This window comes from Syngnathus acus, chromosome 10 (assembly GCF_901709675.1).
Source record: "Syngnathus acus chromosome 10, fSynAcu1.2, whole genome shotgun sequence".
NCBI lineage: Eukaryota > Metazoa > Chordata > Actinopteri > Syngnathiformes > Syngnathidae > Syngnathus > Syngnathus acus.
The window spans coordinates 20,569,625-20,588,202 of NC_051095.1; the positions used below are offsets into that span (position 1 = coordinate 20,569,625).

At 39.7% G+C, this 18,578-nt stretch overlaps 1 protein-coding gene across 1 annotated transcript; it reads right to left on the reverse strand.

Moving 5' to 3' along the window:
- Window positions 1-3,376: 3,376 nt before the first annotated feature.
- LOC119128040 lies at window positions 3,377-13,729 on the reverse strand. The gene is made up of 8 exons (XM_037260087.1): window positions 13,599-13,729; window positions 13,187-13,521; window positions 12,471-12,501; window positions 11,295-11,611; window positions 5,775-5,886; window positions 5,363-5,697; window positions 4,648-4,684; window positions 3,377-3,825 (listed from the first exon to the last, which is right to left on the reverse strand). The coding sequence occupies exons 1-8, from the start codon at window positions 13,636-13,638 to the stop codon at window positions 3,506-3,508; spliced, it is 1,527 nt and encodes a 508-aa protein (XP_037115982.1). The 5' UTR covers window positions 13,639-13,729; the 3' UTR covers window positions 3,377-3,505.
- Between the last annotated feature and the right edge of the window lie 4,849 nt (window positions 13,730-18,578).

Sequence of the window (18,578 nt, forward strand, 5' to 3'; positions counted from 1 at the left end):
GAACTGTATGTACAGGTGAGTCATTTGAAGTGATGACAAGATTGTGCATCCTGTTTTGACAATGTTCACTACAGCTGTAATCTGAGCACGTATGTGCATTCTGAAACAGTGAATGCACATTCTATGGCATCTTATCCCACATCATCCATCTGCAAATATTTTTGTTTTGACAATGTACTGTATGGCAATGTCATGTGTTTATTGTGATTCTGTTCACTGGAAGTTCAGTGTACAGTCATGTTATTCTGTCTTAACTAGTTTATGTATGAGGACTTCCATCCCCAGCCACAAACTCTTCTTCTCATGAATGCTCACTTGAAGATCCATGATTCTACCCCCCATTTTTGCTTATTTATTAAAGGAAGCATCACAGTCATCATTGTTCACCATGTATGTGCTGTGTTGGACTAATACAAAATACAGATGAAGCGCAAAATACAACTATGTTGCACATCAAGCAAAAATTACAGGAAACATTTTAAGAGTCGTCGGAGAATGCACATCATTAACAGTTGGCTCTGCTGTGATTTGTTTGGCTGTCAGTCATGCTAAGTCACTTGCCAAATCATTACCAAAGGTTATCTCTCGTAATATATCACCTTTTATGGAGCATTATTTTGTCAATCTACTCTGATAGACATGAAGGGTAGCCAAACCCCAAGCATACATGACTCGCGGAAATAGATTTGAAATGTTAAAGAATCAGAATCAGCTTTATTGACCAAGTTTGTGCATGCCAAACAGGGAATTTGACCCCAGTTGATCTCAGTGTCTGTACAACATTTAAGTGACTAACAACATTCAGGTGACTAACAACATTTAAGTGACGAGAACAATGTGTTGTTTAAGGGAATGTGTTGCTCCTCTCCATATTTCTAAGCTTTCTTTATACGTAGTATAGTGAAAATGTTAAAACTGATTTTCATCTTGATTTTCATAGAGGTACAAGCTTTTTTGGAAATTGGCGGACTCCGTCCGCTGTGCTGGACGTTCCAGCGAACAAAGGGTATTTTATAGTGGCTGAAAGTACACTAAACTTTAGATTAGCTGCAAAGAGGTCTAAATTGTGGCACAGGCGGTGTAACAAAAGTTTGGTGAATTTGACCAAGGACAGATTCTGCACTCCGGGCACATGTGTGGTGGATCTCATTATACCCTCTGAATTATTGTAGAAATCAATTCATTGAATGCATTCTTATTATTATTATCTTGTCTCTATTTCCTGCATGGATTTCAGATAGGTAGACCGTTTGCCTCTCCAGTGCCGAATTGAAGGGAAATGAGCGGAGCCACTTCCATTGGTCATTGGCTATCGAATTCCACACTTTGTTTTTCCATCTATTTATGTATCTATCTTCAATAAGCCATACTGATACCATTGATACAGCCCAATAACTCCTGAGATTATTCATCTTCCACTGCAAGTATCAGATTTGGACAGCTTGGGCAAAATCCTATAATGTCTATTGCTCACCAGGTATCCAATCCCTCCCATGCAAAACCAAGGTGTCACAATAGGATTAAAGCAACAAGCACATCTGATGATACAGAGGGAAAATGAAGTATAGCTTCATGTGTTAGGACAAGGTAGTACTTACGTATTGAGCTTTCTTGTGTGGCGCCCATGATGACATGTGCTGCATGTCAACATGTGTCAAACTGCAGGTGATTTCATGGGTGAGGAGGACTCCATGGAGGATTCAGGCTTTTACCAGTGGAAGATTCTGGACTGTGCTGTTTGGATTGTATGCTGTTTGACCCATGAGAGACTTGTGGAATATTTCCATGTGGCAAAATCACATTGATTATTGTATGAATACAGAAACCTTGTCAGTGGGGTGGTACTACCTACCATATAGATAGTAGATAGTGTGAGATAGTGTAAGATAATACTATTTTCAAATGATTCTATCTTCAACATTTGCAACAGTAATTACCGTAATTTTTGGACTATAAGTCGCGGTTTTTTTCATAGTTTGGGTGGGGGGGCGACTTATACTCAGGAGCGACTTATATGTGTTTTTTTTCAAAAAATTTCCAAAAAAAAAAAATAAATTTAAAACAAAATCGCAATAAACGAACCGCAATGTAGCAAGGGATTACTGTAATTTGAATTTCAAGTGACGTCAGCAGCGCGACGTCAGCAGCGCGACGTCAGCAGCGCGACGCGGCGTTGTTTACATAAAGGACAAAGATTGACTCGACGGAGCTCTCTTTCACTTCCGTGGATTGAAGTCGGGGGCCGGCGCTCGGCCGGGTGGTTGTCCAGGGATGGTGGATGGGGCTCGGACAATGCTTTTACGCACGCCCGGTCCTCCTCTACCGAGCTGTCTTTCACCTCCGTGGATGGAAGTCGAGGGCCGGCGCTCAGCCGGGTGGCTGTCCGGGGACGGTGGATGGGGCTCGGTCATGGCTTTTACGCACGCCCGGTCCTATTGTATGGAGCTCTCTTCCACTTCCGTGGCTGGAAGTCCACGCTGCCACACGCCTGGAAGTTTGTTTTGTTAAATAAAGAGCCGTTTACCAAACCCACGTCTTTCCTTGAACTTTGTTAACGCTACAATATAGTTATATAGTAGTTCTGTGGAATAACGACGAGGCTGACGTCAGGGCGCACGCACGCGCGGCGTTGTTGACAAAGGACGAGGAATTTGATCGATGGATTTAATGATTTAGAGTGCACAGATGGTTTGATAACATTGTTGCTTATATAATAGTTATTTGATATATAATTTATATATTGTGATATGGGCCTGTGGAATATTTTGAAGTGCAAGAGCCGTCAGCGGCGCGCACGCATTGCTGACAAAGGACGATTGATGGATTTAATGAATTGGAGTGACACAGATGGTTTTATTAACGTGTTATTTATGTAATAGTTTTTTTAATAACTCTGAATTTTACGTCAGGGCCGTTCTCAGCTCTTAGTTTGTGTTTATGTCACGTTAGCATACCTATCGTTTAGCCTGTTGTTGCTCGTTCATGACTGTTCTTGGTGTTGGATTTTGTCGAATAAATTGCCCCCCAAAATGCGACTTATACTCCGGAGCGACTTATATATGTTTTTTTTCACTTTTTTGGGCATTTTATGGCTGGTGCGATTTATACTCCGGTGCGACTTATAGTCCGAAAATTACGGTAATCAAACAATTGACATAATTATAAAATTACAAATATGTGTGTAATTATATATTTTGAAGGGTTTTTTTTACTGCATGACACTGAAAATACTGATTGTATAATTTTTGCAGTATGTTGCAGAAAGCATCCAATTTTAGAGCACTGAAACTACACGACACAACAATTTTGACACACAACAGCGAGGGGAAGAATTAATAAGTGCTGAAATTCAAATGTAATTACCAGGCCAAAAAACTTTGATGACAATTTTTTATTGAAGAATTCTAAGCTAGCAAGTATAAAGTTGAAAGAAAAGATCCCTCCAAGCATGCAAATACATCATTGCTATGGCCTGATTAGCCCACGCAACGTAAATGTTGACCATCTAGGTCGCACACGTTGACTTTCTGATGGTGTTTTCAGCAGACTTGGAGCCCAAAGACACTTTACAGGTGTAAGTGGCGTCCGCATTCCAGTTGGATGTCTCCACGGTCAAATAACTGCTGATTGTGTAAGTTTGGTCCGCTTGTCGCATGGCGGGGCCGGTCTTGACGGCGCCGCTCACCGGAAGGCCACGAGTCAGCCATGTGACGTCTGCATATGGGGACGACTGTGTAGACACACAGACCAGGGTGGCCTTTTCGGACTGGAGCTCGGCGCTGGCCGGGGGAAAGACTGTCACCACGGGGGCAGGGAGGTCATCGCCTGAAGAGTAAAAATCCATTTGCTTGGGTTAGCTTTGCCCACACATACTCGAATTCTAGACAACATGCATTAAAGATTAATCAACACATACTGTACAAGAAACATCCCCCGACCTACGGTTTGTGATCCCTTGCGCTAATGAACTGCAATTGTAAACTGAACTGAACAGCAAAAAAAAAAAAAAAGGCTTGTATTAATTCATGCTTAATTTTAGTTGATAAAATCTTAATCGGAACAGTTGGCAGTGTTGCAGAGGCGCTCTGAATCATATTGACATAATAATCATAATAATCATACTGACATTTAGTCATAAATATATCTGTCGGTCGGTCTATCTGTCTATCTAAATGAAAATTGAAAACTAAAATGAAAATTGTCAAAGTAAAACATCAACTGAAAAAAAATCAACACAAACCTCAAAAGCGACCAAGCAAAAAAAAGAAGATATAGACTATTAAAAAGATCAATTTAAACATAAATTAAGTTTGATTTTGATAGAAAAACTGTGCTTACTGTCAGTAAAAGATAAACTGAAAAGAATCAACACATTTGTGGACCTCAAAAGTGACCAAACAAAATAAATAAATAAATAAAAAATATAGACTATCCAAAAGATAAATTTAAACATAAACCAAATTTGATTTTGAAAGAAAAACTGTGCTTTACTATCAGTCTCACATAGCAAGACTTGGTGTGTATCACTGACAAATACTGGAATAAATAGCGAAAGTGCAAAGCTAAAATAAAATAATTATATTTTGAAAATGTACTCAACGGGGAATTTGAGTAGATTGGGAAATAAGATGAATTTAAAAGACTTACTTGTCACAAACACCTTGGTTCCTCCTCCGAAGACCACAGCGATTTCGTTTGTGCTCACAGTCGTACAAAAACTGATGACGCTGAAGACTCGTCCGCAATGTTCCCACCAGGCCTCTTCATGACATTGGCCTTTAATCCCGAATACTTCTGGATGGCCATATTCACTCATTTGTCTCTCCTCTCCTCTCCAATGGTGGTGGAAATCAACATATTAGTCAAAATGATCATAGTGACAGAGACGTCTGTCAAGAGGAAGGTGAATCTTGGAAGAGCAACATCTTGGCCATGTAGAAACAACAACACTTTGAGGCTCTGAACATCAGATTTCCATGTACTGTTTAAAATCTCCCCCTGGATTGGATCTGGATAAATTCGTCCAGCTTTTGAGGTAAAAGAGATATGATTAAGATACATTGTTTTTGGACATACTCAACAGGTGTCCCTTTTCAAATGGAGCGTTCAGCCATCCATTCGTCCATTTCTATAGCGCTTGCCTTCATTAGCGTCATGGATGAACTGGACCTGAATCCTGCTAACGTTTGGTCATGGAAGCAGAGAACACCCTGGAGTGCAGACCTTGTTGCTAACTCAAGACCAACAGGCCCAGAACCATGAGCGTAATAATCCAACAAGTGAGGCAGATCCGGAGCATGTTGGCTAGACACAAAGCAGAAGTAAGAATGGGCAGTTTCTGTCACTCAATAAATCACTGTGCTACGAGTCCCTGAGCAGTGCTGTCCCATGTGCTACAATAATACTCAGCAGAGTCTCCTGACTTTGCCTGCTTAATGATGAACTGGTAGTTTACAGGAGAGGACGTTTTAACATCAAAGCGACTTGAAGAGGATTGGAATTGTGCTCCAAAGCGAGGCGAGGAGTACGTATGGTGATGATACAGAATAAACTCTGGAGCGTCGCCAGGTATTTGTTTATAAAAACCGACAAGATAGTTGTCATCCCTCTGAATGTTGCAGTCAAAAAGAACTTGTTGTCCTTCAGGAACTGTCAGGACCGCCGGTGTCTGGGTAACCACCTTGGCTGCATCACCATCTGTCAAAAGGAAGAAAATCAACAAGGTGCTGTCACCTGACTTGAAAATGGAGGAGAAACACCAGAGAGGGTCTCACAAGTCAGAGCGCTGACGAGAAGGCAGAGGGTCCCCAACATGGTGTCTGTGAGCAGCGGGGAAATGTCAGGCAAGCGAGTCGACGAAGCAAGGCTAGTCGAAGGGGCCTGCAGCTTTTAAATGCACCAGGGAGGAAGTGCTGGGGAGCTTTATGCGTCAGTGATCATTCATCCAGAGACAGCTAGGCTACGCATTTAGAATGTGGGCCCTCAGTGGGGACGTTTTGGACCTTATCTACCTCTTAACATTTAAAAAGTTAAAAAATGAATTCATAGCAGAATGCAGAAATTTAAAGGTGTTAATGAGGGCAGACCGCTACAGGCATGTTTTGCTCGTGCAAAGTGACTGACAGTGATTCTGATTTGTTAAAAAAAAAGAATCCCATTACTTAGGTATTTATGTTTCTTGTAGAATAAAATCATAGATTTGTTTCTAAATACTCAACAATCCCATTGATTTAGTATAGGTATCGGTAAATTGTCAAAACAAGATTCCTATTGGTCCGGAGAGATGTTTGAGGTAGCTAAATCACATACACTAATACGTCAACATTTTATTTTGAAAAATCATAGTAATGAAGTAAAAGTAATTGTCCATTCCAAGCAAGAACCTTTGTTCAAGGCTGTGTGTTGTTTTTGAGGTCGCCCCTTCCCCAAACAACCTTCCTGAAACTTTCAATGATTATTTGCCCATTTTATAGCAAGTATCTTGCTGATTGGCCCATCTTAAACTGACTTTACATGGATAGATATTTGTTCATAGACACATTGCATCTTCTCTGTCCTCATCTGCTCACCAGAATATTCTCCGGTGAGTTATGTTACTACTTGACCCTGGACTAGGTATGTGATTTGAGTAAAGTGAAACTTGCCCTGCCTCATTTGCATGGAGCCAATGTGCAGAGGTCCTGCAGGTGCATCCTGGGACAGCAGAGCGTGGATGCTTCATTAGCCAAGCACAGAGCCTCAGTTTCGGTGACGTCTTTCATCTTATCTCAAAACTTATATGTGATTAAAATCCACACACAGAAACAAAATAGAAAATATATATTAGATTGGACAGTAGTGGCATCTTTCACTTTCTTCTTTCTTGACCTGTGGAGATTATTCTATTTTATGTTATTATTATTTTAAACTATAAACCATTATGTTACATAATTTATGTAGTTTACAACTTATTGACGTTAGATATATAACTACAGAAGACAGGACCGATCAAGTTTGGTCTGGTTCTGGAATGAGCAAGAAGTTATTTTATTTTCTGCTCATTTTTCTGAACCATCAGTCACACGAGTGGTCTTCATGGCCTTTATGAACACAAAATAAAGAGCCAAATATGTGCTGCATGTATTCTGATGTTCATGTGTCGGCAGCGCAGGCAAACAAAATCAGCGACTTGTCTTTTAATTTAGTGACTTTTCCAAACATTCTAGAAACTATTAATCTAACAAAGAACAACACCAACACTAATTGTGGTCCTCATGTTAGAAACATTCTCATTTTTTGCACAGTAGAGGGAAGATAGGATTTTGCCTTGACAATGATTTGCGCACACCAAAAACAGTGTGTTTAATCATAACGTCCAGCACACTTTAAAAATACAGAAAATATATGAACATTTTAAACAAGTTTCTGTGTGAATGTTGATTAAAAGTGATTATTGTGAGAAATTATTTTTAATATTATTTTTAATATTATCATACATAGCTGTTATCAGTATATTATCATATTAGCTGGCAACCGGTTCAGGGTGTCCCCCGCCTACAGCCCAATGACTGCTTTGATAGGCTCCGGCACGCCCGCGATCCCCGTGGGGACAAACAGTACATGCAGAAAATGGATGGAGATATATATCATATGAATGGCATTGATGACAGGTCCAGTGATCATTTTTCTTCTTCAGTACAAGCACAGTACAATTTAACCAGAGGGAAATTATTTTGTGTGTAGATCTTTTTATTATTATCATTATTATTATTATTATTATTATTATTATTATTATTATACTAAAATCAACATTTCCTACATTCGCTCTCCAGACTCCCCCCGCCCTTCTCTGTCATGACTGTCGCTGTCTGATGACGTATCTGATTCCGGTTTTACCATGGCAGCGGCTACCTCTGCTAACTGAAAGACAAAATGTCGTTTTTATAGCAGTTTCAGCGGCTACAAATCTAGTGAAACAACACATCTCTCACAATGACGAACAGGACGTCGTGTTTCTATGACCCTGACGTAGGGAACTTCCATTACGGTAAGTAACGAAATGTGTGTTTGCGATTGGGCTTACAGACTCCAAACGCTGATATTTTTTTTTATCATTTAAAAAAAACAACAACAACACTTTCGTTTCTACTACAGGGAACGTCTCTGTAGTTATTCACGCGTCTATTCAAATGTGAAGCTCGACATTCGCTTTTTCCACTGAGGCGTATTTGCAATAATGTAAGGTATCAATGCTTCATATTTGGCACTCTTGGCACGTTTGGGTGTGGGGGGCGACTTATACTCAGGAGCGACTTATATATGTTTTTTTTCACAAATTTTTACTTGATCATTAACACATCACTTACTTACAAGTATAGTTGACCACTTCACATGTTATTTTTAGTATAGTTGATCACTTCTCATGCTTTGATATCTTTATCTTGAACATATTCAAAACATGAAAAATAGAGAGAAAAAATCAAATAAAGTAATTAACACTTTAAAGCGCCATATCCTCTGGACATGTCCTCTGTCACCAGGATGACATAAAGGACGAGAAATTTGATCGATGGATTTAATGATTTGGAGTGACACAAATGGTTTGATAATATTGTTGTTTATGTGATAGTTATTTAAAATATAGTTTATATATCGTTGTATGGGCCTGTGGAATAATTTGGACTGCGGCGCGGCACACGGCATTGTTGACAAAGGACGATCGATGGATTTAATGAATTGGAGTGACACAGATGGTTTTATAAACGTGTTATTTATGTAATAGTTTTTTTTAAATAACTGAATGTTACGTCAGGCCCGTTCTCAGCTCCTCGTTTGTGTTTGTCACGTTAGCATACCGTATCGTTTAGCCTGTTGTTGCTCGTTCATGTCTGTTCTTGGTGTTGGATTTTGTCGAATAAATTGCCCCCCAAAATGCGACTTATACTCCGGAGCGACTTATATATGTTTCTTTTCACGTTGTTCACATTTTTGGGCATTTTATGGCTGGTGCGACTTATACTACGGAGCGACTTATAGTCCGAAAATTACGGTACATACAATACGATGGAAATGATGTTAGCGTGTTTTGTGAACTTAGGTGCTGGTCATCCTATGAAGCCTCACCGATTGTGGGATGGAAAGAGAGGGAGAGCGGGTCACTAGATGGACAGCAATTCCCCATTGTGTACCAACCAATGTCGGAGCAGCTGCTGCCACCTGTTGTTGCTACTGCTGAGGAGCCTATGCAACTGTGCAGAACTGAAATCTCCTCCAGAGGAATGTCATGCTTCTTCTGCAGACAGCTAGGCCCATAGAGTAACTGTACTGTTACTGTTGGTCACGGCGAGTTCTGTCTACAGAGTGAGTGGTGGCATGTCAGAACTTGAGTGTGGAAAATCCTGCCCATGTTTTAGCCAAAGATAGGCTTTTTCTGATTGTACTTTCCATATTAATGATTCTGATTCTAGTTATAATTATATAAGGTCTATTGATTCGTCATGAGGCAACTTTACTTTAGAAATGTTTCAGTGGATGCAGAAAATAAAGTTAATGCAGTGGACAGCAGTTATTATGGGACACACAATCTCTCCCAACATTATCATTTCTGAGTGAATTATTTTTAACACCATGAATTACAATCTAATTTTAATTGGCGGAACTTACATAACCCCCATATTAACTGGTCCTTGGGACAAGTTATTTCATTCTCTACCCAAGGACCTCAGTTCATCACTATAGTCTCCACATGTTATGAAGACCTTTAGGAAAAAATTTTTTCGGAAGCTAAAGCTAACAATTTACACCCCATAGACACTGATTCCGGTCCTCAGGGTCCAGTGCATATTTTCTATGTCTCCCTGGTGCAACACCTCTAATCAGAATGATGAGATAATCATCAAGATCTGCAGAAGCTGGATAATGATCCTGATCATTTGAATCAAAGTCAAAGTCAAAGTCTGCTTTATTGTCAACCTCTTCACATGCCAAGACACACAAATAAATCGAAATTACGTTTTCACTATCCCACGGTGACCGGCAGAATAACATCCGGTTGTTCCCAAAGATGACCTTTTTTCTGAAATAATTTTACGTTTACGGACTTAAGTAGGAGTCAAAATTTGGGTGCGTATTATACATGGGTACAGGCTTTTTTCCAGCATCGACATGCCATTTTTAGGGTGCGTATTATGCACGGGGGCGTATTTTGCATGGAAAATCACGGTATCTTGTCTCTATTTCCTGCATGGATTTCAGATAGGTAGACCGTTTGCCTCTCCAGTGCCGAATTGAAGGGAAATGAGCGGAGCCACTTCCATTGGTCATTGGCTATCGAATTCCACACTTTGTTTTTCCATCTATTTATCTATATCTTCAATAAGCCATACTGATACCATTGATACAGCCCAATAACTCCTGAGATTATTCATCTTCCACTGCAAGTATCAGATTTGGACAGTTTGGGCAAAATTCTATAATCTCTATTGCTCTCCAGGTATCCAATCCCTCCCATGCAAAACCAAGGTGTCACAATAGGATTAAAACAAGCACATCTGATGATACAGAGGGAAAATGAAGTATAGCTTCATGTGGTAGGACAAGGTAGTACTTACGTATTGAGCTTTCTTGTGTGGCGCCCATGATGACATGTGCTGCATGTCAACATGTGTCAAACTGCAGGTGATTTCATGGGTGAGGAGGACTCCATGGAGGATTCAGGCTTTTACCAGTGGAGAATTCTGGACTGTGCTGTTTGGATTGTATGCTGTTTGACCCATGAGAGACTTATGGAATATTTCCATGTGGCAAAATCACATTGATTATTGTATGAATACAGAAACCTTGTCAGTGGGGTGGTACTACCTACCATATAGATAGTAGATAGTGTGAGATACGTAGTGTAAGATAATACTATTTTCAAATGATTCTATTTTCAACATTTGCAACAGTAATTAATAAAACAATTGACAATTATAAAATTACAAATATGTGTGTAATTATATGTTTTGAAGGGTTTTTCTTACTGCATGACACTGAAAATACTGATTGTATAATTTTTGCAGTATGTTGCAGAAAGCATGCAATTTTAGAGCACTGAAACTACACGACAACAATTTTGACACACAACAGCGAGGGGAAGAATTAATAAGTGCTGAAATTCAAATGTAATTACCAGGCCAAAAAACTTTGATGACAATTTTTTATTGAAGAATTCTAAGCTAGCAAGTATAAAGTTGAAAGAAAAGATCCCTCCAAGAATGCAAATACATCATTGCTATGGCCTGATTAGCCCACACAACGTAAATGTTGACCATCTAGGTCGCACACGTTGACTTTCTGATGGTGTTTTCAGCAGACTTGGAGCCCAAAGACACTTTACAGGTGTAAGTGGCGTCCGCATTCCAGTTGGATGTCTCCACGGTCAAATAACTGCTGATTGTGTAAGTTTGGTCCGCTTGTCGCATGGCGGGGCCGGTCTTGACGGCGCCGCTCACCGGAAGGCCACGAGTCAGCCATGTGACGTCTGCATATGGGGACGACTGTGTGGCCACACAGACCAGGGTGGCCTTTTCGGACTGGAGCTCGGCGCTGGCCGGGGGAAAGACTGTCACCACGGGGGCAGGGAGGTCATCGCCTGAAGAGTAAAAATCCATTTGCTTGGGTTAGCTTTGCCCACACATACTCGAATTCTAGACAACATGCATTAAAGATTAATCAACACATACTGTATATTTTGAATTAACGAAGAATAACACAACATATTAATTTACTACAAGAAACATCCCCCGACCTACGGTTTGCGATCCCTTGCACTAATGAACTGCGATTGTAAACTGAACTGAACAGCAAAAAAAAAAAAAAAGAGGCTTGTATTAATTCATGCTTAATTTTAGTTGATAAAATCTTAATCGGAACAGTTGGCAGTGTTGCAGAGGCGCTCTGAATCATATTGACATAATAATCATAATAATCATACTGACATTTAGTCATAAATATATCTGTCGGTCGGTCTGTCTAAATGAAAATTGAAAACTAAAATGAAAATTGTCAAAGTAAAACATCAACTGAAAAAAAATCAACACATACCTCAAAAGCGACCAAACAAAAAAAAGAAGATATAGACTATTAAAAAGATCAATTTAAACATAAATTAAGTTTGATTTGGATAGAAAAACTGTGCTTACTGTCAGTAAAAGATAAACTGAAAAGAATCAACACATTTGTGTACCTCAAAAGTGACCAAACAAAATAAATAAATAAATAAAAAATATAGACTATCAAAAAGATAAATTTAAACATAAACCAAATTTGATTTGGAAAGAAAAACTGTGCTTTACTATCAGTCTCACATGGCAAGACTTGGTGTGTATCACTGACAAATACTGGAATAAATAGCGAAAGTGCAAAGCTAAAATAAAAAAATTATATTTTGAAAATGTACTCAACGGGGAATTTGAGTAGATTGGGAAATAAGATGAATTTAAAAGACTTACTTGTCACAAACACCTTGGTTCCTCCTCCGAAGACCACAGCGATTTCGTTTGTGCTCACAGTCGTACAAAAACTGATGACGCTGAAGACTCGTCCGCAATGTTCCCACCAGGCCTCTTCATGACATTGGCCTTTAATCCCGAATACTTCTGGATGGCCATATTCACTCATTTGTCTCTCCTCTCCTCTCCAATGGTGGTGGAAATCAACATATTAGTCAAAATGATCATGGTGACAGAGACGTCTGTCAAGAGGAAGGTGAATCTTGGAAGAGCAACATCTTGGCCATGTAGAAACAACAACACTTTGAGGCTCTGAACATCAGATTTCCATGTTCTGTTTAAAATCTCCCCCAGGATTGGATCTGGATACATTCGTCCAGCTTTTGAGGTAAAAGAGATATGATTAAGAGATACATTGTTTTTGGACATACTCGACAGGTGTCCCTTTGAAATGGAGCGTTCAGCCATCCATTCGTCCATTTCTATAGCGTTTGCCTTCATTAGCGTCATGGATGAACTGGACCTGAATCCTGCTAACGTTTGGTCATGGAAGCAGAGAACACCCTGGAGTGCAGACCTTGTTGCTAACTCAAGACCAACAGGCCCAGAACCATGAGCGTAATAATCCAACAAGTGAGGCAAATCCGGAGCATGTTGGCTAGACAAAAAGCAGAAGTAAAAATGGGCAGTTTCTGTCACTCAATAAATCACTGTGCTACAAGTCCCTGAGCAGTTTTGTCCCATGTGCTACAATAATACTCAGCAGAGTCTCCTGACTTTGCCTGCTTAATGATGAACTGGTAGTTTACAGGAGAGGACACTTTAACATCAAAGCGACTTGAGGAGGATTGGAATTGTGCTCCAAAGCTAGGCGAGGAGTGCGTACGGTAATAATACAGAATAAACTCTGGAGCGTCGCCAGGTATTTGTTTATAAAAATTGACATTATAGTTGTCATCGCTCTGAATGTTGCAGTCAAAAAGAACTTGTTGTCCTTCAGGAACTGTCAGGACCGCCGGTGTCTGGGTAACCACCTTGGCTGCATCACCATCTGTCAAAAGGAAGAAAATCAACAAGGTGCTGTCACCTGACTTGAAAATGGAGGAGAAACACCAGAGAGGGTCTCACAAGTCAGAGCGCTGACGAGAAGGCAGAGGGTCCCAAACATGGTGTCTGTGATCAGCGGGGAAATGTCAGGCAAGCGAGTCGACGAAGCAAGGCTAGTCGAAGGGGCCTGCAGCTTTTAAATGCACCAGGGAGGAAGTGCTGGGGAGCTTTATGCGTCAGTGATCATTCATCCAGAGACAGCTAGGCTACGCATTTAGAATGTGGGCCCTCAGTGGGGACGTTTTGCACCTTATCTACCTCTTAACATTTAAAAAGTTAAAAAATGAATTCACAGCAGAATGCAGAAATGTAAAGGTGTTAATGAGGGCAGACCGCTACAGGCATGTTTTGCTCGTGCAAAGTGACTGACAGTGATTCTGATTTGTTAAAAAAAAAAGAATCCCGTTACTTAGGTATTTATGTTTCTTGTAGAATAAAATCATAGATTTGTTTCTAAATACTCAACAATCCCATTGATTTAGTATAGGTATCGGTAAATTGTCAAAACAAGTTTCCTATTGGTCCGGGGGGGCGTTTGAGGTAGCTAAATCACACGTACACTAATACGTCAACATTTTATTTAGAAAAATCATAGTAATGAAATAAAAGTAATTGTCCATTCCAAAGCAAGAACCTTTGTTCAAGGGTGTGTGTTGTTTTTGAGGTCGCCCCTTCCCCAAACAACCTTCCTGAAACTTTCAATGATTATTTGCCCATTTTATAGCAAGTATCTTGCTGATTGACCCATCTTAAACTGACTTTACATGGATAGATATTTGTTCATAGACACGTTGCATCTTCTCTGTCCTCATCTGCTCACCAGAATATTCTCCGGTGAGTTACGTTACTACTTGACCCTGGACTAGGTATGTGATTTGAGTAAAGTGAAACTTGCCCTGCCTCATTTGCATGGAGCCAATGTGCAGAGGTCCTGCAGGTGCATCCTGGGACAGCAGAGCGTGGATGCTTCATTAGCCAAGCGCAGAGCCTCAGTTTCGGTGACGTCTTTCATCTTATCTCAAAACTTATATGTGATTAAAATCCACACACAGAAACAAAATAAAAAATTAATATTAGATTGGACAGTAGTGGTTAACAACATCATTGGCATATTGAACTCTCTCCCCCCCTTCTGCGTAGCGTCCTGTACTTTTGCGCTCTATTCTGACTGTCTGCTGTATGCACACTTGCTCCATTTTTGCTCCTCTTATTTATTATGTTATTTGTTTATTTATTATTTATTCATCACTCGTATTTATTCATTTTGTGCCTTCTTGTTTTTACTTTTTGTGTTGTTTACTTGTATGTATATTGTGTCCTATGTCTTGTCACCGTGGGAAAGTGGGAACATCATTTCGATCTCTTTGTGTGTCTTGACGTGAAGAAATTGACAATAAAGCAGACTTTGACTTTTTGACTTTGATCTTTCACTTCTTTCTTCCCCTGTGGAGATTATTGTATTTTATGTTATTATTATTTTAACCTATAAACCATTATGTAGTTTACAACTTATTGACGTTAGATATATAACTACAGAAGACAGGACCGATCAATTTTGGTCTTGGTCTATCTATCTATCTATCTATCTATCTATCTATCTATCTATCTATCTATCTATCTATCTATCTATCTATCTATCTATCTATCTATCTATCTATCTATCTATCTATCTATCTATCTATCTATCTATCTATCTATCTATCTATCTATGTTGCAGCAGCAAACCATCTTGGCACTGGTGGAAGAGGTAAAGACGGTCCGTATGCTCAATGCTGAGAAGGACAAGCGGCTTGCCTACCTTGAAAGTCGGGTAGCGGACATCGAGCAATACACAAGAATAAATGACATTGTCATCACGGGAATAGCAATCAAACCTATATCTTATGCAAGGGCAGTGACGGCAAGTAACGATGGCTGTGAGCAACATGCAAGCTCAGCCGAGCAACAGGTCGCTGAGTTTCTGCAAACTAAAGGAATAACTATGGACTCCGACCAGGTCGAAGCATGTCATCCACTGCCCAGAAGAAACAGTAACGACAAGCCTGCAGTCATTCTGAAATTTGTCAACAGGAAGCACAAAGTTGCACTTCTAAAGCAGGGTAAGTTGCTCAAAGGTACAGACATCTACATAAATGAACATTTGACAAAGACCAATGGGGATATTGCAAAGAAAGCACGTCACTTGAGAAGAATGAAAAAAATGCAGAGTACATGGACCAGAAATCGCAAGATATACATCAAGCTTAATGGATCACCAGAAGAGGCCAAGATACTGATGGTGAGGAGTATTGAGGAATTGGAAAAGCTCGAATAAGTATCCTCAATAGAAAATCAACTGGAGTGGACTTGGAACTGAATGGAGGTAACAACACAAAACACAAACATAATGCTCAGGGACACTACTCAACCTACATCAAGCAACAATGGACAGGTAACACAGTGGATACGAGAACATGAACAACTCCAACTAACGTTTGATTACAGTGAAAGCAGCACTCTGGACATAGATCAGGACATCGACCCAGACAATAATTTCTTCTCCACCACAAACAACACATGTTATTATTACAGCAATGATCAGTACAATACGGACATCTTAACAAAAGATAAGCTATCTATTATCCATTTCAATAGCCGGAGTCTATATAAAAATGTTAGTAGCATTCGGGATTACTTAAACACATTCAAACAACCATTTAATATAATAACTATTTCTGAGACCTGGATTACGACTGAGAAGGGAATGCACTTTGAGATGGAAGGCTATGAATTCATATACAACAACAGACAGAGAAAAGGTGGGGGTGGTGTTGCAATCTATGTTGATTTGAATATGAAATTCAAGATTGTAGAGGCTATGACACAGGTGGTGGACAATCTTCTTGAATGTCTCACGATACAGATTTGTGTTGAAAAGAAAAAAGACATTATTATAAGCTGTGTCTATAGAGCTCCTGGTTCTAGCATTGAGACATTCACAGAATGGATAGAAAGTGTGATTATACAAAAAGGCAACAAAAATATTTTTATTTGCGGGGATTATAACATTGATCTATTAAATCCAAATAAGCAACAAAATATTGATGATTTTTTAAATTGAATGCATAGCCTGAGTCTCTTTCCTACAATCACTAGACCCACGAGAGTAACATCACAGAGTGCTACTCTGATAGATAACATATTCACCAATATAATAGAAAACAGGACAACAAGCGGGTTATTAATTACTGATATTACTGACCACCTTCCAGTGTTTACAGCAGGGGTGGGCAAACTTTTTGACTCGCGGGCCGAACTGGGTTCTAAATTTGGACCGGAGGGCCGAACCAGGAGCAGATGGACGTAGTGTTTGTGTGAAGTAATATAAACGACCTGTAAAGGTCATTGCATAAAATGTGTTGGCCTTTAGTAGGCAAGTAAAGCATGGATATTAAAAAAACGCTTTTTGGAAACAAAGCATTTATTAACACCATTAAAAAAATACTGCCATCGAGCTGTACGTGAACATCAAGGGCGTCAAGGTCATCTCACATGAACACAAACATTTAATGTATGGAATGTCTACATGTTTTGTGTGACGTTTGTCCGCAATTATTTCCCTCCAATATCCAAACGCTCCACATCAACTCACACTGCTCGAAAGGAGACATATCATGCATTTCCCCCATATTAAAAGATAATAACAAATTGCCTCATTGAGTAACAATATTGACTTTGTTGTTTTATGTCATGCTTGACGGGTTGGTCGGCACTCCAGAAATACAGCTTTTTGTATACAACATGAAAAAGTTACTTGTCCCATAGGACTGGATTAAACCTATTGAGCTAATGTGTTATATGTCATGACTCTACATTACATAATAATCTTTTTATTTTCAGATTTGTGTGAATGATGAGCTGGTTTCTAAGAGGTTTGCCATCCACAGCCAAGACTGTTCCAACAGCAGCAAGTTGGAGCAGATTAATGCTCAGCATTTTAGGATTTCAAACCGCTGCCCTAACACGCCTGGCAGCAGACCCCTAGCACAGGCAGCAGCTGCTCCAGTTCCATTATCACCAGTGGAAACTGCACCTGCTCCAGGTAAGAAAAGGTTCAGCATCTATATTCAGATAGAATCACCATTTCTTTTTCAAGGCTTGGAAAAAATCGAAAAAAGAAATGGTCAACACGTTTATTTATTTTTTACCCCAACCATTTCCAGATACCATCGTACGCCATCTACACGGGCATTTACCCATTCGTCCCACTAACTTTAGCACAGGCAGAGGCTTGAGAGTATGGTCTATCACAACCATTAGGATGTTTGTCGTTACCAGGATTTGAACGGTGGTTATTTGTGTCAAAGGCAGCAATCCACCAACCGTATTGTTCAGCTCCAAGTTATTGAGCTTTTAATCTATCATCACTAGTGAGAATGTAATTAACCCAGCCTTGCTAGTTGGAAAGTAGTACTGCATGGTGTTTGTTGACTAGATAACAATTATTTAATGTCATGTAACCTTCAGTGATCCAGCGCGCTAAAACGGGAGTCTGTAATGGGATGACAGGGACCCCTCAGGTGAGTGTTTGTTCGTGAATGTCCCACAAAGTTGTCTTTGTCATCCATTTTTTTTCAATGTCTGTTTCGTATACACGTAGTTTCAATTTGCTTTCATGGTTGCTTTTGTTCAGAGCCTAGAGCAGGGGTGGGCAAACTTTTTGACTCGCGGGCCGAACTGGGTTCTAAATTTGGACCGGAGGGCCGAACCAGGAGCAGATGGACGTAGTGTTTGTGTGAAGTAATATAAGCGACCTGTAAAGGTCATTGCATAAAAGATTTTGGCCTTTAGTAGGTAGTAAAGCATGGATATTCCAAACAAGTTTTTTGAAAACAAATGCATTTATTAACACCATTAAAAAAAAAAAAAAATCACTAAAAAACTCCTATCGGTGGTTCTCATAAAATACGACACTGTTATTATGAATAACAGTCTCCATCACTTCAGTGCCTGCAGGTCAGA

Coding starts and splice junctions, on each gene's coding strand:
- LOC119128040 (XM_037260087.1), bottom strand. CDS start 13,638: ATGTTTGGGACCCTCTGCCTTCTCGTCAGCGCTCTGACTT. Junction 12,502..13,186: donor AAACTGCTCAGGGACTTGTA/GCACAGTGATTT, acceptor ATCGCTGTGGTC/TTCGGAGGAGGAACCAAGGT. Junction 4,685..5,362: donor GCACTGCTCAGGGACTCGTA/GCACAGTGATTT, acceptor AACGAAATCGCT/GTGGTCTTCGGAGGAGGAAC.